Genomic DNA, 27067 nt, shown 5'->3' on the forward strand with positions numbered 1-27067 from the left:
AGGGTTGTATGTTTGTCATAATGGGATTTAGTGTCAGTTTAACCAGTCTTAATTAAACTTTGGCTTACAAATCATTTTATTGAGAAACACAATGAAATTTTCTGAGTTTTATGGCTTTTTAATTAAAATTAAATAAGCCAACTTGCAGTTAAGTGCCTGAAAACTAGTTCTATTAAATTTCCAAGCCATTGTACAAAGCTGTAGTTGCACAATTTAAACTTTATGAGGAGTCAACAGATTAAAACCCTAGAGCATAAAAATCTAGGTTTTGAGGTACCTGTTGACATTAAATCAAGCAATTTAAAAACAAACAAAAAACCCAAACCTGAGTCATGTTTTGATTTCATTATCAGTTATGTAAATGTCTTGGGTTTTGCTGCAATAAGAGTTAATTTTCTTCCTAGTAGGTGGAACAGTGCAGTGTTTTGGCTTTAGTCTGAGAATCATGCTGATAACACACTGATGTTTCAGTTGTTCCTGAGTAGCACTTATCCTGATTCAGGACTTTTCAGTCTCTCATGCTCTGCCAAGGAGTTGGGGCACAAGAAGCTGGGAGGGAGCAGAGGCAGGACAGCTGACCTGAACTAGCCAAAGGGGTATTTGATACTATAAAACGTCATGCGCAGTACAGAAATCGGGGGCAGTTGGCTGGAAGGAATCAATCACTGCATGGGGATGGGCTTTGCATTGGTCAGCGGGTGGCAAGAAGTTGTATTTTACACTACTTGTGTTTCTTGAATTTTATTCCTCCTTCTCTCCTCTTTGTTGCCTGATTATTATGATTACTACTATTACTATTATTACTATTATTGTCATTGTCATTATTTATATAGTTATTATATTTTACTTCATTTCAATTATTAAACTGTTCTTATCTCAACCCGTGGAGTTTACATTCTTCAGATTCTTTTCGCATCCTACCCAGGGGTGAGAGGAGTGGGCGAGTGGCTGTGTGGTATTTAGTAACCTCCAGGGATTGCAGGGGGTTCATCACACATTGTCTCTTCTACCTCATAAGAAATAATATGAAGTTAATTTTTAATAGATTCTCTTAAGCAGTAACTTTCAAGAACTAGGATGTTGAAGAATTAAAATAATAGTTTCTTTATATTGTATGGAATGGACAAAGGGCAACATGTGACTTATGAGGGCCAGAGTTTAATTCGTATGTTTTAAGTCAAGTCTTGCACCATTTTTATTTTTTTTTATTATTATTACATGTCAGTAATACTATGTTACTTCTGTTTCAGTTCCTAATGACCAGTCAGTCTTTCCCCAGGCCCAGACCCAAGGAAATGATTATAAGAAGTATTAATTTAAATTTTGATATGCTGAGAACTGAATTGAGTGTAGAAATGTAATTATCCATCCATCTGATGTCTTTACAGCTAAGTCCTTAACTGATGTTTTGTCATTCCATCCCTGCTTCTCATCTTACTCTATCCAAAATAGCCTGGGAAGCTTGCCATATGAGGAAAGACTGAGATAACTGGATTTGTTCAGGCTTGAGAGAAGAACCTGGTCACCATGTTCCAGTATTTAAAGGGTGGCTACAAAGAAGACAGAAAGTTCCTTTTTACAGGTCACTTTTTACAAGTCACATGGAAAAGACAAGGGGTAATGGGTACAGGTTACTCCTGGAAAGATTCTGGTTGGACACTAGAGGAAAATTTTTCACAATGAGACAATCAGCATTGGAATAATCTCCTGAGGGAAATGGTGGATTCCCCAGCGCTGGATATTTTTAAGACTCAGCTGGACAGTGTGATGGGCCATCTTGTTTAGACCAGGGTTTTGCCAAGAAAGGTTGGACTAGATGACCTTTGAGGCCCCTTCCAAGCTGGTATACTATGATTCTGTGATTGATTTTCAAAAAATTATGAAAGTCACAATTATCTTTTAAATATCAGATATTGTAATTTCTTTCTCCAACATTTTTTGCGTATTTGGTTTATAGATTTTTTTTTTTTCCCCCGTATATGCCTCCAGTATATACCTACTTCACTTTCTTCTTACAGTTATCTATGAATCAAGAATATGAGAACACATGTGCAGTTCCTCCACAAAAATCAAGCACACTTGGACAAAGATACCTTACAGAACTGTGGTTCTGTTTTGTTAAGTTAATGTAGAGTAAGTGGTTCAGAGGGCGCTTAATTAAGTCCTTAGGATTCAGTCAATTAAATGAAACATTTCTCTTTAGTTGATATTGATATGTTTTATATAGTTTATATATTTTTTAATTTTTTATAGTTATTCATCTACGTGTTATAAATGTCCATACTGTGAGATTTTAATTGCTGTACACAGTTTGCATGCTAGCAGGATGTTAATAATCAGTTCCAAACAAGGTCAAGAAATAATGCTAATTTCATGGTGTTGATCTTCCTCTTAGCCTTGTATATGTATATATATAGATAGCCATCATCTGAATATTGATAATATAACTGTATATGACTGAGAAGTTATTTAGGAAAAAGATCAGAGAGTGAAAAAATACAGGAAAATGTAGTATGAACATGTCAAGATTGACAATATATTGCATGCAGTCAATTACATATTAGTTTAGAAAAATTCCAATGTGCAGATCTGTTAATTGCCTTTAACAATTTTAGCAATTTTTAATTAAGTATTACCATATAAGCTTTATATTATTTTCTGAATATATTCATATATGAATTACAAGTACAGTTTTTTAATTCTAATCATCATGGATTTGTATTCCTCATGAGCTGTAAGAGGGCTGGGTATGGTAGGGATTGCTTATGGGTTTATTAGCTTTGGCAGCTGTTTTTATTTTCTTCCAGTATTACTTAATCTGAAATACTTTCTTCTTCTCAGGATAACATAATGGAAGTTATAAGAAATCAAGAATTTTTGCTTTTACCAGCTGAAGAGCTCCATAAACTTCTTGCTAGTGATGATGTGAATGTTCCTGACGAAGAGACTATTTTCCATGCCTTAATGATGTGGGTGAAGTATGATACGCAGAGGCGATGCAATGACCTAAGTATGCTACTTGCTTATATCAGATTACCACTGCTTCCACCTCAGGTATTTTTTAAATTATTATTCTATAACTAATAATAATATCATTGTTACTGAAGAAATTCTCATTAATTTATAATCTGCAATTGCTGAATACTCTGTTTAAATTTTTGTTTAATTCTGTTCAGAATTAGAAAAAATGAATGATAGCCCTTCATCCATAGTGACCTCAATAAATTTAAAGACTGGGCCAATAGATAGCCAAGAAGTGCGCAGTTGTATCACTGAAGAGGAATAACCACAGATATAGCATGCTAAGAAGGACAGGTAGAATAGTAAATATTCTCAGAAAAAAGGCCCTGGAGTTTATGACAGGTATTGAGCTGAGTATGAGCCAACAGTATGAATGAGGAATACTGCATGTTGATCTACATCAGGAAAAATTTCCTCAGCAGGCCATATGAAGTTATTCCCATAGTACGTGGTGCTACTAATGCTGCAGCTGGAATACTGTTTCCAATTTTGCAATCCACAGTTTGAAAGGCATATGAAGAAACTGGAGAAGGTCCACTGATGGGCTATCAATATTCTATGTCAGCTATGAAAGGAAAGGCTGAGGAAGTGGGCTTGTTTAATCTGGTGAAGAGGAGGCTAAGTGGTGATGTGGTGATGTAGTAGCAAATTAAGACTTCTTGAAGAGAAGGTCATGGAATCAAATTCTTCTTAGAAGAGGGTAACGCCCCAAATCATAGTGTGGACTGTCCAGGTTGGAAATTGGGTGGGGCAGGGAATCCCTTGGAAAGCAGTGCACCATTACAGCAAAGTTTTTCAGAGGCTAACCAATCTTCTTCATTGAAGATTTTCCTAAATTAGCTAGACCAGATGATCACCAAATCCAGTGTTTGTGTTAGCCCTCATTTAAGTGAGAGCTTGAACTAGTTGATTGCTGGAAGTTTGGAGCTCCCTTCCTATGAATGCTTATATGATTCTGTGATTCAGGCATTAGTTTCTTTTTCTTTTTTTTTTTTTTTTTTTTTTTTTTTTTTCTTTCGTTTCACAGAGGTAAATAGCAATTTTCTTCTGTTTGGTACCTCCAGATCATCATTCACCTTTCGGCTAGTGTATTGGGTTAACTTTCTTCATGGCAGCCTGTATGGTGCCGTGCTTTGCACTTGTGGCTAAAACAGTGCTGTGTAACACACCAATGTTTTGGCTATTGCTGAACAGTGCTTACACAATACCAAAGCTTCCTCTCTTCACTACTCCACTACCCCTCCAAAAGCCAGTATGTCAGCAGTGGGCAGGAAGCTGGGAAGAGACACAGATGAGACCCCAAATGACTAACGGCGTCTTCCATACTGTATGACATCATGACAGTGTTCTTCATGTTTATTTGAGCACAATTACTGTTCCTTAGAGATCAAATCCTGAGCTGACAATTCAAAGAATGAACAACGGAGTCACTGAAAGATCAAGATAGGCTAAGACTGGAGCTCACTACATGATCACATAATAAAATTGTAATGTCTATGATGTATAAAAAATATACTCACTCTGAAAGGGATCAAGAAAGGAATGCTGGGAAGGAGATGACTAAAACAAGAACTATCATGAATCATGATACTAAGATTTACAATCACTTTGTGTCACACTGAGATCTTAGGGAGTTGGGTGGGTTTTCTAGTTTACTTCCCAATATAAAATGTGCTACGAAGGAAACCGTCAAAAATGACAAAGCTAAAGGTTTGTTTGTCAGAAATATGAGCTCTTTATTTTTCAACATCTACACCAACTGAGAAGCTAGCACACAATACTGTGCATTATTGCAATCTTCAAAGTGTTGATTTTAATCACTTACAAAAGGTAACTTAAAACTGTTCACACACCAGCCTCACCTCTACCTCTTATTGGGTAGAAAGAGATCACGCAGGCTTTGTTGATTAATGGTCACTGCTCTAGTTCTTAGTGATAATCTTCATTATAATTAATATCTGCAAGATCTACTACTACAGAGTAAGATGTAAGATTGACCTACACAAACCAGGCAAAATGAATACAACTATTTTGTTTGCTGAAAATGGTGAAAAGTGGAAAATACCAGGTTATGTATATGTATGTATGTGTGTAAAATATGTAATGGTCTCATTCTCATCTATATTCCCTTCCCCATGAAAGGCTGGACCAGAAGATCTTTCAAAGTTGCCTCCAACCTGGTTTGTTTTATTATTCTATTATATATAAAGTATCAGCTGAAATAATTTAGAGGTGAGATTTCAAACTACTTTTGTGTTCAGATGTTTCAAATCCCACTACAAATTCTAAATGTATGGCTCATAATTTTTACTACATTCTTCCAGTCAATAAGGACTTTAACTCTCTGTGTTTCCTCTGGTGTCTCTGTGTCCCTAACACATAAGGATACCTTGGGGCACTGCCAACAGTACTGAAGTCCCTCCTTTATGCAACTGAATTGTGTCCACTTTGTTACATATATTCTCATTCTCAAGAGAACATCCCAGACACCTTAAGTTAAGTATCACTATCTCCCATGTTTAACAACTAAATTAAATCCTAGATTTCCACTGCCTATCATAGATAAGCATAACAAATGTAAAAGCATCATTGTTCTCTCACATCACTGACACCTACCTGTAAACTACTAAACCACTTGTGTTTACCTCAAGCCTAGTTCCACTGTGTATCTTTAAAAAAAATTTCTCATAAAACTTTCTTCAGATTCAAGTCCAACTTTTAGAGATAACACGTTTCTTTCTGAACAGCCAGGAGGCACGTGATCAGAGAGTAGGATATAATGAAAAAAATATAACAACAGTTTCAAAACCATTTGTAAGGCATTTATAAAAGAATTTAAAGTTATGTACTTCTGGAAGTTCTCTGTATTGTTTGTTCAATTTAATCTGAAAATTAACTCTTATGCAGTGGTGCTTGACAACAATTGAATACTGCATCATATAAATATTTGCTGTAATGCTAATATGTATTTAAAATTGTTTACAAGTTAAAATTAAGATATAACAGTTTCAACAGAAAATTATTGAGAGCTGGCAGTGAAAATTTACTTTTATTAGCAAAAGGTGAAATTTTCCCTACTATAGTGTATACTTAAGTATAAATCTAGTAGAACACTATCATTTCCATTGCACTGAAAATTAACTGAAGAGCTCTGAAGAGAACTGAGGTCAAAATTAAAAGCTAATCATTAGACCTTTGAGAAAAAAAATTGCTCCTTACTTTTAAATTCACTAAAAAAAATAAAGTCATAGACTGCAAAGGTTAACAAATTGGGAAGACTGTACTGAGGTTCTCCTAAAATGAGGGCTTAAATTTATAGCCTGAGTTTTTATGATACCTCATTTCACTTTCAAGGTGCAGTAATTATATTGGCAATGAAGTCAGCCTTGAGTAATAGGATATCAAACAATGTAATTCAAAATTCAATAGAAGAATTTAGGAGAAGCCAATCATGAAGCTGAAAATGAAATAACAGAACCTTCAAAGTTGCAGGTTTTGCTCCCTTGATTTCCCTGAAGCCATCTGCTAAACTATTTCATATTTATTCACTCAAGTCAAACTAGAAAGATTAGTGGCTTGACCAATATAAAACAAAATATTTCATGTTATAGTAAGTAATATATATGTACTTTTTTTCAGTAGGTCTTCCAAATATTTTGTATTGCTCTGTACAGAAGAGTTTCCTCCTTTCCCTAAAAATTTAATTTACATTCATTTTTACTCTTAAAGGATTCATAGAGAGTAAAAGTTTGTGGGAGCCTTAAACCTTATTAATGAAGTATTTTAGATTATTTACTTGAAATGTTAAATTCCAAGCATATAATAAATATTTTTTTCTGTGATTTTTGATAACATTCTTCACTAAGAGTAAGATAACAAACCAGGTAAGAAGCAATCAAAAATATTTTTAAGCTTCCAAGTTTTCAGTTCTTCAACAATTCAGAAGCTATTTTAGTAGCTAAAAGTCATCACAGCTGTCCTCAATTTTCAGCAGTATTTTTGAATGAAATTTAAAAAAAAATTCAAACATAATTAGTACATGTAGAAAGAAGAAAAAACCACTAAAAACAGTTTGTGGATATGTCTTTTTTAACATGGCATGATAAACGTATGCGTAATCACAAAATCACAGAACAGTTGAGGTTGGAGGGGACCTCTGGAGGTCATCTGCTCGAACAGCACTGTTTAAGCAGGGGCACCAAGAGCCAGTTGCCCTGGACTATGTCCAAATGACTTTACCTCCAAGGACTGTGCCAGAGTTCAGTCACCCCCACAGTGTGTTTCCTAGTGTTCAGATAAAACCTCTTGTGTTTGAGTTTCTGCCCATTGCCTGTGGACTTCCCGCTGGAAGCCCCTGAAAAGAGCCTGAATCAGGCATCTATGCACCCTCCCTTCAGATATTTCTATATATTGATGAGACCTCTGAACCTTTTCTTCTCCAGGCTGAAATAACCCAGTTCTCTTGTCCTTTATTCATAGGAGAGATTCTCCAATCCCTTTATCATCTTTGTGACCCTTCATTGAATTTTCTGCAGTATGTCTGTGTATCTCTTGTACTGAGGAATCTAAAACTGAACACAGCATTCCAGGTTTAGCCTCACCAGGGCTGAATAGAGGGGAATTATCACCTTCCTTGACCTGCTGAAAATACTTTGTCTAATGCAGCTGAGAACATTTTTAGCCTTCTTTGCAGCAAGGGCACACATCTGGTTCCTGTTCTGCCAAGCTGCATTCCAGATGGGTGGCCCACAGCATATTTTTGTGCATGGATATACGTATACATGCACATACACGTGCACATTTACTTCATTCTTTTATAATACAATGTTCTTGTGAACCTTTGAGATAGAGGTGAAAAGCTATAACTGTGGAAAGATACATCCATTAAGGCCTGGCTATAGTAGAATCATAGAAACATAGAATAGTTAGGGTTGGAAAGGACCATAAGATCATCTAGTTCCAACCCCCCTGCCGTGGGCAGGGACACCCCACACTTAACCATGTCACTCAAGGCTCTGTCCAACTCGGCCTTGAACACAGCCAGAGATGGAGCATTCACAACTTCCTTGCACAATCCATTCCAGTGCCTCACCACCCTCACAGTAAAAAATTTCTTCCTTATATCCAATCTAAACTTCCCCTGTTTAAGTTTGAATCCATTACCCCTTCTCCTGTCACTACAGTCCCTGATGAATAGTCCATGTCCACCATTCTTGTAGGCCCCCTTCAGATGCTGGAAGGCTACTATGAGGTCTCCACGCAGCCTTCTCTTCTCCAGGCTGAACAGCCCCAACTTTCTCAGCCTCTCTTCATACGGGAGGTGCTCCAGTCCCCTGATCATCCTCGTGGCTCTCCTCTGGACTTGTTCCAACACTTCTATGTCCTTTTTATGTTGAGGACACCAGAACTGCACACAATACAGAAAAAAAGTGAGGTCTCACGAGAGCAGAGTAGAGGGGCAGGATCACCTCCTACGACCTGCTGGTCATGCTTCTTTTGATGCAGCCCAGGATAGATGATGTCAGCTGCTCTACCCCTGTGCATCAGTTCCGTAGCCCCATCCTAGAAGGCCACCAAATTGGTCAGGCAGGATTTGCCCTTAGTGAAGCCATGCTGGCTGTCACCAGCCACCTCCTTGTTTTTATTGTGCCTCAGCATGCCTTCCAGGAGAATCTGCTCCAAGAGTTTGCCAGGCACGGAGGTGAGACTGACTGGTCTGTAATTTCCCAGGTCATCCATTTTCCCCTTCTTGAAAATGGGGGTTATATTTCCCTTTTTCTAGTCATTGGGAACTTCATCTGACTGCCATGATTTTTCAAATATGATGGCCGGTGGCTTAGCAGCTTCATTCACCAGCTCCTTCAGGACCTGCAGATGGATGTCATCAGGTCCCATGGACTTGTGTATGTTTAGGCTTTTAAGATGGTCTCGAACCAGGTCCTCTCCTACAGTGGGCCGAGGGTCTTCATTCTTACAGTCCCTGCGTCCACCTTCCAAGACTTGGGTGGTGCAGTCAGAGCCTTTGCCAGTGAAGACTGAGGCAAAGAAGTCATTAAGAACCTCAGCCTTCTCCAAATCCAGGGTAGCCAGTTCTCTCGATAGCTTCCGGGGGGGGCCTGCATTGTCCCTGGTCTGTCTTTTATTCGCTACGTACCTATAGAATCCCTTCCTGCTATCCTTAGCATCCCTAGCCAAGTTCAATTCTAACCGGGCCTTAGCTTTCCTAACCTGGTCCCTTCCTTCCTGGACAACATCCCTGTATTCTTCCCAAGCTAAAGATAGCTAAAGATGTTCTCACCTTGTTTCCTGATGACGCATCATCTTATGATTGCCTTCCCCGTGACACATGATATAGTGATTACCACCTCCACAGCAGGGAGCAAAATAGTTCTTCTGAATCCTTACTAGGTCTGTGTAGGCAGGTATAGATGTCATCTGTGGTTGAAACTAGAACATTAACTTCAGGCCCTGAAGGCAAACAGTATAGATGAGTTTATACCTCTATTATCAAATTCTCCTTATCTTTTCTTCTCCTTTCCCAGAAAAACAGAATGGTTTCTTCTGTGCTTTTATTTCCTGTTTCCTGACTCAGAGTGTACCTGGAAACATCCAGTATGATTTATCAGCATGTCTGAGGTGCTACCTAGCCTTATTTTGTTTACTAGTGATGTAATTGCATTTACTAAGATGAAAAGCTTGATTTTGCTGGTTGTCTGTACACAGTGTAATGTAATCGTTAATGCTGAGGCTATAGCATGAGCCAAGAATATGTAACATACTTGACAAAACATTTTTATAGTGTTAGAAGTTACTAATGACAATTGGGCTGCTGAAGGAATTTACAAGCAAAACTTAGGAGTCAACACAATACTGACTGTCTGCAGTAGCATAACTAGTAAAGAATGAGGATATTGTACTTATGCTTTAATGTTTCTCAGCAAAGATGTACATGATAAAAAGAGCAAAAATATTTGCTTGCAGAGATGGTTAAATTAAAGATAACTATACTGCACCAGTGTACTGTGTTTATAACGAATGCTTTTTGCAGCTGCTTGTAATAGTAGCTCATTGGTTAACTATGAAAGCAAAAAAAAATAGCATAGGATAAAGAGTAGATATTATTGGCTTTCTCTCTGCAACACTTAATACCACTTTCAAAGGCTTACAAATCACATCAGTAGGATAGTGCATAGTCTTTGATTATTAAATACAATGTGGCTCAGATCCAGGGAAATTAATATAGGCATCTAAATTAGGTTTCTTGCCTAGAGGCACAAACAATCCAGCCCTTAGAAAATGAAGTACTTAAACACCCTGTAAAGCACAGGAGAGAAAGTGAACTGATCCACCTGCGTTCTGTTCTTATTTATGCAGAGATATTGTAGGGAATCCGCAGGAAATGCTAAGCCTCTAAATCCTCTCAGAATGCCCACATTACATCTGGCCGTACATGATTTTAATAGTGTATATGAATTTGCTTGTAATAATAGAGTAGAAAGCCTCTAAATCCTAGCTTGGATAACTGGCTTTGTGAGGCTGTCGTAGTTTAAGCCCAGGCCGTAAATTAGAACCACGCAGTCTACTTCCCCCCACACCTTTCTTCCCTCCGCTCCTGGAGGGACGGGGAGGAGAATTGAAAGAATGTAACTCCCACGATACGGCAGGACCCATCAGGAAACAAGGCATACTGCTTTTCACTTTCTGACAGTTTATTATATGGTGGGGCCTCTTCAGCATGCATCACCTCCTCCTCTGGTGACATTCCAAATCTTTGCCCTCTGGCCAGTCCATGATGACTTCTAGAATGCCTGGATGACTGGGATTTCCTATTCGAGCTCATTGTATAATTACTGCAGCCCATTTACTCCATGTCTCATCGGTTGCATGATGTGTAGAGGAGACCCTGCCTTTGAACATCCAGCCCAGCAGGGGCAACCGGGGTGCCAGGAGGAGCTGTGCTTCAGTGCCAATCACCTCTGAAACAGCTCGAACCCCTTCATAGGCTGCCAGTATCTTTTTCTCAGTTGGGGTATAGCTGGCCTCAGATCCTTTGTATCCCCGACTCCCAAAAGCCGAGGGGTCGACCTCGAGTCTCCCCTGGAGCTTTCTGCCAGAGGCTCCAGGTAGGACCATTCTCCCCAGCTGCGGTGTACAGTACATTTTTTACATCTGGCCCAGTCCGGACTGGTCCAAGGGCTACTGCATGAACTATCTCACGTTTAATTTGCTCAAAGGCTTGTTGTTGCTCAGGGCCCCATTTAAAATCGTTCTTCTTCCGGGTCACATGATAGAGAGGGCTTACAATCGAACTGTAATTTGGGATGTGCATTCTCCAGAACCCCATAGCACCCAAGAAAGCTTGTATTTCTTTCTTATTAGTTGGTGGAGACATTGCTGTTATTTTGTTGATCACATCTGTGGGGATCTGGCGACGTCCATCTTGCCATTTTATTCCCAAAAATTGAATCTCCTGTGCAGGTCCCTTGACCTTACTCCGTTTTATGGCAAAACCAGCTTTCAGCAGGATTTGGATTATTTGCCTCCCTTTCTCAAAGACTTCTTCCGCTGTATCACCCCACACAATAATGTCATCAATGTACTGCAGGTGTTCTGGAGCTTGCCCCTGTTCCAGTGCATTCTGGATCAGTTCATGGCAGATGGTAGGGCTGTGTTTCCACCCCTGGGGCAGTCAGTTCCAAGTGTACTGGAAGCCCCTCCAAGTAAAAGCAAACTGTGGCCTGCATTCTGCTGCCAAAGGAATTGAGAAGAATGCATTGGCAATATCAGTCGTGGCATACCACTTGGCTGCCTTTGACTCCAGTTCATACTGAAGTTCTAGCATGTCCGGTACGGCAGCACTCAATGGTGGTGTGACTTCATTCAGGCCACGATAGTCTACTGTTAGTCTCCACTCTCCGTTAGACTTTCGCACTGGCCATATGGGGCTATTAAAGGGTGAGCGGGTCCTGCTGATCACACCCTGAGTCCCCAGTCTACAGATCAGCTTATGGACTGGAATCAGGGAGTCTCGGTTGGTGCGATACTGCCGCCGGTGCACTGTTGTGGTTGCGATTGGCACTTGTTGTTCTTCGACCTTCAGCAACCCCACAACAGAAGGATCCTCTGAGAGACCAGGCAAGGTGGACAGCTGCTCAATTTCCTCAGTCTCCAAAGCAGCAATACCAAAAGCCCATCGGTACCCTTTTGGGTCTTTGAAGTACCCTCTCCTGAGGTAATCTATGCCGAGGATGCATGGAGCCTCTGGATCAGTCACAATGGGGTGCTTTTGCCATTTCCTCCCAGTCAGGCTGATCTCAGCCTCCAGTACAGTCAACTCTTGGGATCCTCCTGTCACTCCAGAGATATAGATGGGTTCCACTGCTTGACAGCTTGATGGTATCAGGGTTCACTCTGCACCGGTATCTACTAGAGCTTTATACTTCTGTGAGACTGATGTGCCAGGCCATCTGACCCACACGGTCCAGTAAATCCGCTTGTCCCCTAACTCCACCTGGCTGGAGGCAGGGCCCCTCTAACAGTCATCACAACGTTGGACACCTAAGTCGTGTTGAAAAGGATTATTTTACGTTATCATAGGAGCTGGAGTAAAATCAGCTCTTCCACTCCATCTGGGAACCTGCTCACCAGAGACTGAAGCCGCAGCTCTCATGGGATGATCAGCCTTGACCCTTGCTCCTATTTTCAATTCATGCACCCGTTCCTCCAAAGCTGAAGTAGGTTTTCCATCCCACTTCGTCATGTGTTCTCCATGATCCCGCAGGTAAAACCATAGGGTGGCCCGTGGTGTATGCCTTCTATATCTTCTGTCTCGAACAATAGGACGTCTTTTGTTAACAGCTGAGACGTGTGTTGGTACACGTGAGGAGCTGGATAAATCAGATAGATCGTCCCTCAATTGTTTGAGATCCTGGGACAGTTTTTCCACAGCTGAGATGATGGAAGGGGTGAGATTGTCTTCGAACTCTCGGAGTTTATGAATCATTTCATCCACTGTTAGTGGTATTATGTCATTCCTGGTTACTGTTGCCAGTGAATGGGCATATGATGATGATGCATTCCGTGTAAGTTTTTGCCACATGGGTCGTGTACATTCGACTTCATCTGGGTCTATGGGTGTATCTCCGTTATTTGGTTTGATGTGATAGATCATCTCTACGATGGCTGATTCCCTCAGAGACTGGATGTCTTTGTCTAAAGTAGTCCACTTGGCCGAACGACTCTTAACATTGTCCTTGTATGGAAACCTTTCTTTCACAGCTGCCAAGAGCCGCCTCCAAAGACTGAGGGACTTTTTCTCTCTTGCAATTGCTTTGTCAATTCCCCCTTCTCTAGCAAGTGATCCCAGCTGCTTGGCTTCCGTACCTCCTAGTTCGTGACCATCGGCCCCATTGTCCCAGCATCGGAGCAACAAGGTGATGATGTGCTCTCCTGGTTGATGAGTAAAATCTTTTTGCATATTCCGTAGCTCGGTTGAGGTCTGAGGTCAAGAAGTCACCTCTTCTTCTTCTTCATCATGTGATGATGACTCCTGATCAGATGGTGGCCCGGGTGGTGAATACATTGTTTCTTCATCTTGCTTCACCCTTCTTGCCTCTTTTTTGCTTTTTCTCTTGCGTACAGGGGCAATCGATATTGGTACGAATTGGTCCTCTGGTTTAGCTGCAGTCATTATCACTGTGGTTTGAGCAGCAACTGTACTTGTCGCTGAGGGTGGTGTAGCTGCTGTGCTTGGAGCTGGGGTAGCTTCGCCGTCCGTTGCAGTCGAAGTTTGAGTAGCGGCTGTACTTGTTGCTGGGGTAGCTGCACTGTCTGTTGCAGTCGAAGTTTGAGTAGTGGCTGTTCCTGTTGCTGGAGGTGATGTAGCTGCTGTGCTCGGAGCTGGAGTAGCTGCGCTGTCCGTTGCTTTGCCCTCAGATCCAGGGACATTTCTTTCCTTTGAAGGTGCTGGATAGTGTTGAACAAGGCCCTGTAAGCGTAGGCACGTTGACATGATTTGTACCTCTCTGGTATGACCAGGATGACAACACACCTCATTTAAGTGTTTTACTAATTCTTCTGGATTTTGCACTTGTTCAGTGGTGAAATTCCAAAGCACTGGAGGGGCCCACTGACCTAGATACTTGCCCATACTATCCCACACACCCTGCCACTCATGGCTGTCCAGCCTCGGGGAAAATCTCTCGGTCCCCCTATATCATCGTCTAACCCCAGACAAGACTCAAACCCGACTCTGCTTAACTCTTGAGATCAGACATAATGGTTGTGGACAAAACACACTCTGTATGCGTGCCAACATGGTGATCCCCATCACAATCAGCAAACAGGTCTCAACAATATTAAAAGGCCACTCAAAAACTTCAAAACTCTCAAACAATGCTGCAAACAGTCTGGGAGGGGCAGTGGGAGGGTAAGAGAATGTCTCCTTCATAGGTTGACCACCCAGGAAGGAGAAAAAAGATGTGTAATTGCTAAGCACTTGTATTATATACTTCCCAAAGTATAAAGGTGGTGACCACACTGGGAACATAAGCCAGATCAGTTTCATGATCAATTTTTCTATTGTATTACAAATCATTACCATAAAATACAATGAGACAATAACCTTAGCCCAAGCCCCACACTTGAAAAACACTAACACAGCAAATACCGGCTGTAAGTAAGTTACAGCATATTGAAACTGTGAGATCAAAACCAACAACCTTGAGAGCCAATAAATCAGCATTGTGATGAGTGACTATTAATCCAAAACACTGAATGCTTATCACAAATACGATTAGGCACACTCCGATCAGATGGTCGTTATCTCAACCCTTCATGCCCCACGTTGGGATCCAAAAAGAACTGTTGTGGTTTAAGCCCAGGCCGTAAATTAGAACCACACAGTTTCTACTTCCCCCCACCCCCCCAGAGGGATGGGGAGGAGAATCGAAAGACTGTAACTCCCACAGGTTGAGATAAAAACAGTCCAGTAACTAAGGTATAACACAAATCACTACTGCTACCACCACTGGTAATAATGATAAGAGAAATAACAAGGCAAGAGAATACGATATTGCCTGCCAGAAAAGAGCCCGACAGAGAAGAGAGCGTGCCTTTCTGCGTAACTCCCAGTTATATCCAGGGCATGACGTGCTGTGGTATGGAATACCTCTTTGGCTAGTTTGGGTCAGGTGTCCTGTCCCTGCTTCCTCCCGGCTTTCCCTCCTCCCTGGCAGAGCATGAGACTCACAAAGTCCTTGGTCAGGCTAAACATTCTGACCAGTAACTGAAAACATCAGCTTTATCAGTATTATTCCCAGGCCGTTAAGTCAAAACCACAGCATTACACCAGCTACTAAGAAGGAGAAAAAGTGACTGCCTGCTGCTGAACCCAGGACACTGCCACAGCTCAGCTGGCATTTGGCCAAGAGTTATTTCTCCAGATTGCTAAAAAAACAATTAACCAGGCAGTTGAATCAATGTTCATCGACCTTTTCAATATATATTGAGCTAGATAAAACAATGGAATGATCCTTTGCCTAGCAAAAAAAAGAGAAAATCACTCTATGTTAGTCAGTCTTGAGCTTTCTCCCTCAAAGCAATGTGACTGATAGTATGAAACGATAACCTTTTTTCATTCTCTAGCATCACTAAAGTGAGGTTAAAGTGATGTTAAAGTTCTCTAGGATCACTAAAGATGTGTAGCTTATATGAATTCAAACCTGACTGGAGTTCTAGGGATTTTAAAGTGGTTCCCACCTGCTGTCCTAGAGTAAATGCTAAGTATACTAAGACATCCTCAATAAAATTTTGCAATTTCTTTCAATCATTTCTAAATTAAATGGCTGCCAGGAGATTATAACTTGCATCTGAAAGAATTGAAGGTATGATCCAGTTTCTACAGACCTATGTGTGTAGGCTTCTCCACATCAGCTATGTTCCGGGCCTCACACAGTAGACGATGAAGATCTAGTGCAGTTCCCAGCACAAGAAGAAACTGATGTACTGCTTTGAGAGGTGCCATGGATTATCATGCTGCCTGGCTCCCAACAAATATTCTAGAAGCGTTCCCTCATAAATCCAGTGCCATATTTACTGGCCTTATGTGGATTCTTAGGCACCATGCGGCACCTGAAATGGTGCTAAATGCTTCAATTTATGTAAGGGAATTATGTAATCACTTGATTTGAACATCAGCCTGTATCAGGATAATATAAATCTGAGAATGTGAGGAAGTTTGACAGTATTTAAAATAATATTTAAGTAATTATTTATGTTAACTTCAAGTAAATTAAACCAAATACATTATGCTAAGAATTAGTAACTTCTCAGCCCACAAAAAAAAGGAGCTTCTAGAATGATCTCCATATTCTTCTATTAGCTTATCAATGTATGAGAAATTTGGGTGTGAAATTCCATTTTCCTGTGAAATGGCAATTAATTTATTATAGTCAGTACAGACAAAATATCGTATTTCTTTACTTTTCTTATGTAGGTCATGCAGTAAAGCTAACTTTTTTATAACAACTTCTATGGCTGTGGAGGTATCTTGTGAGCTGGTATTTTACCTGAGGAAAGACATAATAGTTCAAAGATGTTCAGAAGTTCTGTCAATGTCTGGCTTTTCTTATTTAGGTTAAGTGACTGAAAATTTGTAAATAGTGAAAATGATAACCATTAAATGCAGGTATGTATTATATACATTTCCAAATACAGTTTTCTATCAGTAAAGTTTAGTAAAGTATCAGTAAATGCTTTGTAGCTGTCATGAGATGCTGTTCAAATAAAAAGTTGTGGCAGCATAATACTGTTTCTTTATCCTGCATACAAACAATTTACTTGACTTTTTAGTCAGTGTCTCATGATATTCTGAGAATATAATTTGCTACTAAATATGTTCGGGTAAATTTACTTAGTGGAAGAGTTGACCTTCACTAAGCAAATCCCTTTTACAAGTGGTCATAAAATTTTTGGTGGATGACAATGATGAATAGAAAATACAAACTTTGCCTCTCTTTGTATTATTTCTGTATTGCCAGTGGTTCAGAACAATGTTTTGGTAAAAGTATTCTACTTTTGTTGTTTATCCTATGGTAAACATTTATTCTCTTAAATGTCCTCATTAGAATTCATAGAGTGTGACCATGTGAAAACATGTATTTATTGATGCGTTAGATTATATTAACTGTCCAAATCAATTATAAGCACTGGTCATCGCAACAAGTAGATACCCTTCCTTGACCTTCAAAATAGCTTCACCCTAGGTGGAGGTGCACTTGTTCTCATTTGAACTTCACGAGGCTCCTGTCAGCCCGTTTCTACAGTTTGTTGAGGTTCCTCTGGGTGGCAGCACGACCCTTCCCAGTCACTGTCAGCCACTCCTTCCAGTTTGGTGTCATCAGCAAACTTGCTGAGGGTACACTCTGCCCTGTTATCCAGATCCATAATGATTTCTGCAGTTTAGTGTGGAGGTATCTAAGCTAGTTTTAGCATAACTAACTGATCAGGATCATAACAGAGTAAGATATCCTTGTCTCTAAATTGGAGAGACATCAATTTGATGGGTGGACCACTCGGTGGATAAAGAACTGGCTGGATGGCCGCACGCAAAGAGTTGTGCTCAATGGCTCAATGTCCACCTGGAGACCAGTAATGAGTGGTGTCCCTCAGGGATCGGTGTTGGGACCGGTCTTGTTCAACATCTTTGTTGGTGACATGGACAGTGGGCTTGAGTGCGCCCTCAGGAAGTTTGCTGATGACACCAAGCTGTGTGGTTCAGTTGATATGCCTGAGGGAAGTGATGCCATTCAGAGGGACCTCGACACACTTGTGAGGTGGGCTGATGCCAACCTTATGAAGTTTAACCAAGCCAAGTGCAAGGTCCTACACCTGGGTCAGAGCAATCCCCATCACAGCTACAGGTGGGGCAGAGAAGAGATTCAGAGCAGCCCTGTAGAGAAGGACTTGGGGGTGCTGGTCGATGAAAAAACGAACATGAACCAGCAGTGTGCGCTCGCAGCCCAGAAAGCCAACTGTATACTGGGCTGTGTCAAAAGGAACGTGACCAGCAGGTCGAAGGGGGTGATCCTGCCCCTCTACTCTGCTCTCGTGAGACCTCACTTGGAGTATTGTGTACAGTTCTGGTGTCCTCAACATAAAAAGGACATGGAAGTGTTGGAACAAGTCCAGAGGAGGGCCACGAGGATGATCAGGGGACTGGAGCACCTCCCGTATGGAGACAGGCTGAGAAAGTTGGGGCTGTTCAGCCTGGAGAAGAGAAGGCTGCGTGGAGACCTCATAGCAGCCTTCCAGTATCTGAAGGGGGCCTACAAGGATGCTGGGGAGGGACTGTTCATCAGGGACTGTAGTGACAGGAGAAGGGGTAATGGATTCAAACTTAAACAGGGGAAGTTTAGATTGGATATAAGGAAGAAATTCTTTACTGAGTGTTGACGCGGGAGTCACGGACAACGCAGAGACGACCAATGTGATCAAGCGATTGCCAAATTTATTCACACACATCGAGAACTTTTATAGTTTACAGAACTAGCTGAAGCATCCAATACAGATTCTAATTGGCTCAAAAGTGCAATCCACACATTTTTTCTAAAGCAGATAACAAGCTAGCTAAAAGTGAAGCAGAAATAATAAGCAAGCTAAAATTATCCATTCGCTACCTTTACCACATAACTTGCAGTTTCACCATTTCTCTCCCACAACCTGTTAACCTTGAGCGAATGCCAAGCTCCTTATTCTACTGCACATAACTGTCCTTTAGTAGCCTAAGGCTAGGCCTTGCAGCCTGGATAACTTAAGTTCAGGCCTTGCAACTTAATTCAGAGTCTGGCTAAAACCAAACAGCTGGGATTGCTCACATGTCCATAGTTCAGCTGTATTCTTCATGTCCACTGTCTCCTAAGGCTAAGATGTCTAGGTCGGTCACAAAATGTCCACCGTCCCTTAGCCAATCCACAACTGAGAGGGTGGTGAGGCACTGGAATGGGTTGCCCAGGGAGGTTGTAAATGCTCCATCCTTGGTGGTGTTCAAGGCCAGGTTGGACAGAGCCTTGGGTGACATGGTTTAGTGTGAGATGTCCCTGCCCATGGCAGGGGGGTTGGAACTAGATTATGTTAAGGTTCTTTCCAACCCTAACTATTCTATGATTCTAAGAGTTGACCCTAGAAAAGATTAAATTATCCTTCTTTATGGCAAGTTTTGCTGCTAGTTGTTAGTGCTACATAAATCATGCTTCCAGAGATCATGTAAACATAACTCGTTGAAAGCGGTGAAGGCAAAGAACAATCACTATTCTCAACAGTTATTAACAGCAAGTACTTTTATAAATAGAAACCTATCTTACTCTTGATGTCATCAACATTTTAGAGGTTATGTATGTACTAGAAGAATTTTTTGTATTAGACATTCGTAACATTTAGCCTTGAAGTATGCTATATCAAAAAGGTGTTTATATTGACATTTCCCCTTCTATATGAGGTTTTCTTATTCACCCTTTTTTGCCTGTTTCTAAGACCTGAGGATTGTATTTGAAACAGAAGAACATTATTTAGGGAAAAGATGCTTCTTTTGTATTCCATTTCTATGTACTTATTCTCTTATAGGGATTTTATGAAAATGATATAAATATTGGTATAGTTAACTACAGTCAACAGATGACTACAGTTAAAAAAAAGGAAAAAAAACCCCAGTAATATTCAAATGTAAGCTATGACTTGCTATTGGCTGAATAACATTTGTGTTCTGTTCATTGGCATCTGTCATGCTTTTACTTAATCTTCTATTAAACATCACTTACACAAGAAAAAACAAGAATTTGATTCAGAAGAGCTTCAGATAAAGCAATCTGGCTTTAAACCAAGTGAGACTAGGTGATAACATTTTATCATAGCCCAACCTTATTGTTACTTCTAGAACTGGGGTATATTTTTTTTAAATATATTTATTTTTTAATGTGATTTTTTTTAATTTGTCCTCCTTATGAATGCAATTTGACCTCTAGAAGATTAATTATTTCACATATAGTACTTTAACACTATTGTAATATATACATGGGTCTTCGAATTATCTTACTTTTTTCCTCAAGGATTAGAGAAGAAAAATACAATGTACTCTAAGAAAGATTCATCTCACCTAACTTTAGAAATCTAGAAAGTAAATATGTAACGTATGAGATAGATATTTACTTAAAAAGGGATTTATCTTAAAAGCAATATATTTTTTTTTTCTTCATTTACTGGAGAGCAAGCCTATGACAATGAGGTTAAGTGTAGATCTCTGCATCAGTATAATTAAGTGTGTAGAAATCTTGCATCTTAGATTTTTGCACTCCTTATTTTGGTCACTATGTAATTGCATAGATTAATAAAATCTTTGTGAAAAGACATCACTAGAGGCAGGAGCTGGGAGAAGGAGAGTAAAATAATTACCGTTTTCCTAAACTGAATAATATTTGAATCAGAAACACATCCTCAGGGTGATAAGTAAATTGGCCAAATTAGTATCAGTTTCAAAGACAGAGCCAATAGTACTGATAGTCCAACAAAAGTAAATATGTGTGCCAAAAACCTGTGCTGATATTTACAAATTAAGCTAAAATTAAAGTGTGATAAAAGATAGCAAATGACCACTTATATAAAACAATTTTGAAGATTTTAATCAATGGGCTTATAAAATCATAAGCTTTGGGGAAGTATCACAGTCACAGTATGTTAGAGATTGGAAGGGACCTCAAAAGATCATCTAGTCCAATCCCCCTGCCAGAGCAGGAACACCTAGATAAGGTTACATAGGAATGTGTCCAGGCGGGTTTTGAATGTCTCCAGAGAAGGAGACTCCACAACCTCCCTGGGCAGCCTGTTCCAGTGTTCTGTCACCCTCACTGAGAAGAAGTTTCTTCTCAAGTTTAAGTGGAACCTCTTGTGTTCCAGTTTATACCCATTACCCCTTGTCCTATCATTGTTTGCCACGGAGAGCAGCCTGGCTCCATCCTCGTCACACTCCCCCTTTATATATTTATATACACTAATAAGGTCCCCCCGCAGTCTCCTCTTCTCCAAACTATAGAGACCCAGCTCCCTCAGCCTTTCCTCATAAGGGAGATGCTCCACTCCCTTAATCATCTTTGTTGCCCTGCGCTGGACTCTCTCCAGCAGGTCCCTGTCCTTCTTGAACTGAGGGGCCCAGAACTGGACACAATATTCCAGATGCGGTCTCACCAGGGCCGAGTAGAGGGGAAGGAGGACCTCTCTCGACCTACTGACCACCCCCCTTCTAATACACCCCAGGATGCCATTGGCCTTCTTGGCCACAAGGGCACAGTGTTGGCTCATGGTCATCCTGCCATCCACTAGGACCCCCAGGTCCCTCTCCCCTACACTGCTCTCTAACAGGTCGTTCCCCAACCTATATTGGAACCTGAGGTTGTTCCTGCCCAGATGCAGGACTCTACACTTTCCCTTGTTATATTTCATCAAGTTTCTCCCTGCCCAACTCTCCAGCCAGTCCAGGTCACGCTGGGTGGCAGCACAGCCTTCTGGCGTGTCAGCCACTCCTCCCAGCTTAGTGTCATCAGCAAACTTGCTGACAGTACACTCAATTCCCTCATCTAAATCATTGATGAATATATTAAATAATACTGGTCCCAGTACTGACCCTTGAGGCACTCCACTAGATACAGGCCTCCAACTGGACTCCGCCCCATAGACTACAACTCTCTGGCTTCTGTCCTTCAGCCAGTTCGCAGTCCATCTCACTACCTGATCATCCAGACCACACTTTCTCAATTTAGCTATGAGGATGCTGTGGGAGACTGTGTCAAATGCTTTGCTGAAGTCAAGGTAGACCACATCCACCGCTCTGCCATCATCCATCCACAATGTTATTTCCTCATAAAAGGCTATGAGGTTGGACATGCATGACTTCCCCTTCGTAAAGACATGTTGACTGCCCCTCATAACCCTCTTATCCTTGACATGCCTTAAGATGGCATCAAGGATAAGGTGCTCCATCACTTTCCCAGGGATGGAGGTGAGGCTGACCGGTCTATAGTTACCCGGGTCCTCCTTCTTGCCCTTTTTGAAGATTGGAGTGACATTTGCTTTCCTCCAGTCCTCAGGCACCTCTCCCGTTTCCCAAGACTTGGTAAAGATGATGGAGAGTGGTCTAGCAATGACTTCCACCAGTTCCCTCAGCACCCGCGGGTGCATCCCATCTGGACCCATGGATTTATGGATGTCCAGATTGGTCAACTGGTCTCTAACCCATTCCTCATCGACTAAGGCAAACTGCTCCAGTGACCTGACTTCATCTGAGGTCTCAGGAGTACAGGGCTCTTCAGGACTGCCTCCGGCAGAGTAGACTGAGACAAAGAAGGCATTCAATAACTCTGCCATCTCAGTATCTTCTGTCACCAGGGCACCCATCCCATTCACCAGTGGGCCAACCTTGCCTCTGGTGTTAAAGTGTTCCTGTTGTGAAAGTGGTTTCAACATCACAGATGCTATCAATGAATATTGCAATTCCATTACTTTGTTTAGTCAAGAGAGCGGTGAAAAAAAATAATCAGTCTCTTAATTTTTATATCAAATGGAAAACTTCAGAGAATGTGTGTGTGGTCATTTGTTTATCTAATATATTCATTTTGGAAATGTAATGATAGGTTAAGGAAAACAGACTTCAACTATGCCTTATTTTTGTTTGTTTTGTGTTTTGTACCCTGACGTGGGGGATGGATAGGGAGCACTCAGGATTATAACTGAAGGGTAGAAAGCCAGTTTAGATTTTCTTCTGAATATGAAATTATTTTTAATGTGTGGGGAAAGTTGGAATTACAAATTTAACACTGAATGCATTTCCTTTGCTGATGACTAAGAGCACCAAAAATATCAGCTTAGCAGATGTCAGGGGTCAGTTGTTAGACAGAAAACACAACCAGGATTCTTTCCAAAATTCCAGTCCAAGACTGTTCACTATTACTGCTATGTGACTGATCTTTTTGCAATATATTATCACCTGCATGCATGCACAGGTCACAGACTTCCGGACAGACAAATGAATGTCTTCTGTCTCTAAGCAATAAATCTCAGTGTAGATTATTTGTAACAGAAATTATTAGCTGTATGTTTCAAGAAAGAACTGGTCTATAGTTTCTTAAATATCTTAAATGTACTGTGCATTACTGCTGAGGAGAAAACATTTTTTTGAGAATACAGAAATCTGAGGGATTTAATATAGTCTCTTTCTGGTTTGATGGAGCAGCTGGCTTTACTAAATCACATGTTATGAATAATTTAGTCCATGAGCAACACAAGTATTGAATTTTATGTACTGAATATTTGTGTTACTACAGAGAAATGCCTGGAAACCATCTCTGGGCTAAAACAGGTTTACTGAAATCATTAATTAAATGTGAATAAGAAGAAGAGAATTCCAAACAGTTGCAGAATTTTCAATGAACTGAAAGTAAATGATAGAAAATAAAAGAAAAGAAGACATGCTAAATTATAGAAATTATTAATTGCAAATATATTTAGCTATTTTATTTCTAAGACAATGTATAGAAACGGTTGTTCTAAAAACAAGTAAAAACTTAAAAAGATAAATTAGGTATAAACTTTTTTTTAAAATATCAATTTAAGGACTCTAATTACAAAACAATCAAGTGAGTAAAGCAGATGATTATGTTGGATTTAGCTCAATTTATTCAATTTCTAGCAAAAAAACCTGCAGCCAATAAATAATAGCTAAGTTTCAGTTGGATAAAATGGGACTTACTTAGAAATGGAGTTTAAACTCCATTTCCATACATTATCAATTTGTGACCATGTAATCTCTACATTTAGGAGTCCAGAAAAGATAATTACATTTGTACTTTTTAGAAGACTTCAAGGGGAAAGTGAGGTAATTTTTAGGTGTTTTAATCTACTTTAACATTCTTGCTAGTGTAGTGGGTTGAGATACAGAGAAGAGCTTTACTCTGTGTAAGCACTGCTCAGCAATAATGAAAACATCCTTGTATTAGTGTTTTCATCACAAATGCAAAATGCAGTCCCATACCAGCTACTGTGAAGAAAATTATCACAGCCATGACAGCAAAGTGGTCATAAAATGGGCTGTAAATTTTATACAAAAACAGGAGAAGTAAGAAAAGTTATAAGGAACTGGGATATATTTTCTGCAGAAAACAAACAAACAAACATGTTATTTTTTTTTTTTTTTTTTTTTTGAAGATGTCAGTCTAATACTTAGAAAACATTAATTTGTAAAGTCTGGGTTTTTTACATGGAAAATGTCTTTTGTCTTGGAGAAGAAAAAAATTAACTATTACTTCTCTTTTTACAGTTTATAGAGCATTATGTATGTGATTTCAGGGCTTTGTGGCTTTGTCTGTGGAAGAGATCATAAAAAAAAAAGAAAATAGCATTTCATTTTGACATACAAAGGAAATTAGGCAGGCAGAGTTTGATATTTTGATATTTTGGCCCTACAAAGACTGTTTGCATGTACACTTTTGTTCCTAGGTATATGACAGGGAGTCAAATAATTAAATTTAATTTCCTTGTAATACCTGATAAATAATCACTGTAAGTGTGAAAAACTTACACAGTCTCCTGAAAAAATGCCTGTTTGTGAAGACTAGTTATTAATCAGCTAACTCAAAACTACTTGTAACATCATACTTTCAAGTAGTAAGTGCTAAGTCCTAGTGTCCTCTGTCCATATTATATTAATTTTCATAATTTTAATATGATTTTTCATACTGTGCTTTGTGAGACTAAGTAGATAGAATCATTTATATTGTGAGGTTTGGAAATCATCTGGAAAGTGTTAATCTGAATTAAAATTTAGCACTCTGCATTGGAAAATTAGCTGATTTGAGCAAAGTCTATCATGCCTTCCAGAAAAAACGTAACATCATTGGTATGCTGTTTCAACTCTCAACTTTCTTGGACTTAAAAAAAAAAAAATAAAATCTTCCATCACATCAAGAAAAGAAAGCTAGTTAAAGTACACATGAAAAGCAGCATTCATTCTTTTCTATTTAAGTGGCAACAAGATTTATTATGATATGAAATCAGAATTTAAGTGAAATCCTATTATTCCTGATTTAAAACTTCTTAGTGAGATTAGCATTTAAATTATATGCCATCAGTTTTATTTAAATTTTTAATAATGCCTGATGCCTATTGAATACCTCTAGACTAAACCAAAGATCTTGTTCATATCAACCATCATTTTAATCCCAGAGAAGACAGGGATATATTCATTCAGACAGAATCCTGAATTAATTGATGCATGACCAAGTAGATCCATTTGGCGTGCTATTAATAATATTAGCTCAGTAGGCTGCTGTTTCTACCTATAAACTCTAGTTTAAGTGGAAATAATTAAGTTTGACATCAGGCTATTCTTGGAAAAAGAAGTAACAATACTATTTGCAAGCATTGCAAAATTTATGAAAAACGTAGCATCTCCAAAATCAATATACCTATGAAAAATGTAAGCTACAACTGCTGATCAGCTGCCAGTTACAGAACCTAAGTTCAGCTCTCTAAAGGAAGTCTGCATAAAGGTTTTGAAAATGGAGCATTTCAACAAACTCTTAAGACGAAACAAAAAATATGAAAGCAATTAATTCACTATTTTGTTTATCACATAGGTTCAAAAGTTTTTAAATAAGGATATGAAGTTTAAGCATAATTAAACAACTAGTCTTCACAAGAGGGTTTGCATCCAACAGAAGTAGCTCAGAGATTGTTTTGTCAAAAAGTATCACTTCTTGGGGAACTTTTTTTTTTTTCCCCTTCAGATTTACAGTGGAGCATAAATAACCTAACCGATATTTCTTAATATAGTTAAATACAGTTTTAATCTGAGTATCAATGAATAAATTGAAATCTGCAGTTACAATAGTATTTACAGGCATTCTTGCAGTTAACTTATAGATAGAAAATACAAAGTGTCAATTTATTCTTTCCACCAGATTAAGCAGCTTAAATACTTCCATTTATATACCAATACAATTATGTAAGAACAATGACTTCTTCTTCTACCAGCTTTATACAGGTAAAAAATTCTTCTAATTGGAATTTTGTCCAAAGATGAACAGTGTTTCCTAAAAGCTAGAGCAACGTAACCATGGTAAGGCTTCGAAAGTGGACTGAGAACTTGTTTTAAGGAAAATTTTAAAACAGTATTTTTATACTTTCAAGGAATTCAGACAAAACCTTTTTTTTTTTTTTCACTTTTCATTTTAATCTGCACAAAGAATAATCATGACCTTACATTTCAAAAGCCTCTATTCTTTCCTGGTAGCTGCATTACTGTGATCATCAACAACCACCAGCCACAACAAATTTGTGCATGGAAGAAGATGCATAAAAGGACAATGATGGCTAATCAAACATCTCTCTTGAAAACTGTTCAATGTGCAAACTTTAGGTCATTTCTTCTTCAGATTTTTGCTTCGTATTGTAATGTGTTTCTCTGACTCAAGGCTGTCAAGTGACTTCAGGATCAAGAAGGAGACTCAAGGGCTTTGTTAAACAAAATGTGCCATGAAAATCACATTTCATTTATTCAGTTAATTTAAAGGATTTTAAGCTTTTTGTTCTTCTGTTATGATTATTAATACCAGCAAGATAAGGCTAATCCTGTGTTCCACATAACATTGGCATATAAGTTTCTGAAGGCACTTCAGGGTTTTTTTACAGGGAGAATGCATCTAAACACTGAGATAATTTTTAGAGAACTGGAAGTTACTTTCTGTCATAACATTGGGTATAAAATACGTAACATTGTATATGTGTACATAACATGTACATGTACATAACATGTAACATGTGCATAACATTGGGTGTAAAATTTAATTTTGTTCAGAGTATAGAGGTAAAGATTTGATAGATGGACCATTTGGTGGATAAAGAACTGGCTGGATGGCCGCACACAAAGAATTATTGTCAATGGCTCATTGTCCAGCTGGAGACCAGTAACAAGTGGTGTCCCTCAGGGATCGGTGTTGGGACCAAT

The 27067-nt window shown here is 39.4% G+C and overlaps 1 protein-coding gene across 2 annotated transcripts in view; it reads left to right on the forward strand.

The window, feature by feature from the left end:
* Positions 1-27067, forward strand: part of KLHL1 (kelch like family member 1) — a gene marked incomplete at both ends in the record, with an annotated part of 228888 nt that overhangs the window by 138200 nt on the left and 63621 nt on the right. For both annotated transcript variants that reach the window (XM_080614309.1, XM_080614310.1), the window contains one exon: positions 2842-3054. In XM_080614309.1, coding sequence (XP_080470435.1) covers positions 2842-3054 — 213 coding nt within the window. The remainder of the gene's footprint in view (positions 1-2841; positions 3055-27067) is intronic.

Source organism: Psittacula echo (assembly GCF_963264785.1).
Source record: "Psittacula echo genome assembly, chromosome: 3".
Classification (NCBI taxonomy): Eukaryota; Metazoa; Chordata; class Aves; order Psittaciformes; family Psittacidae; genus Psittacula; species Psittacula echo.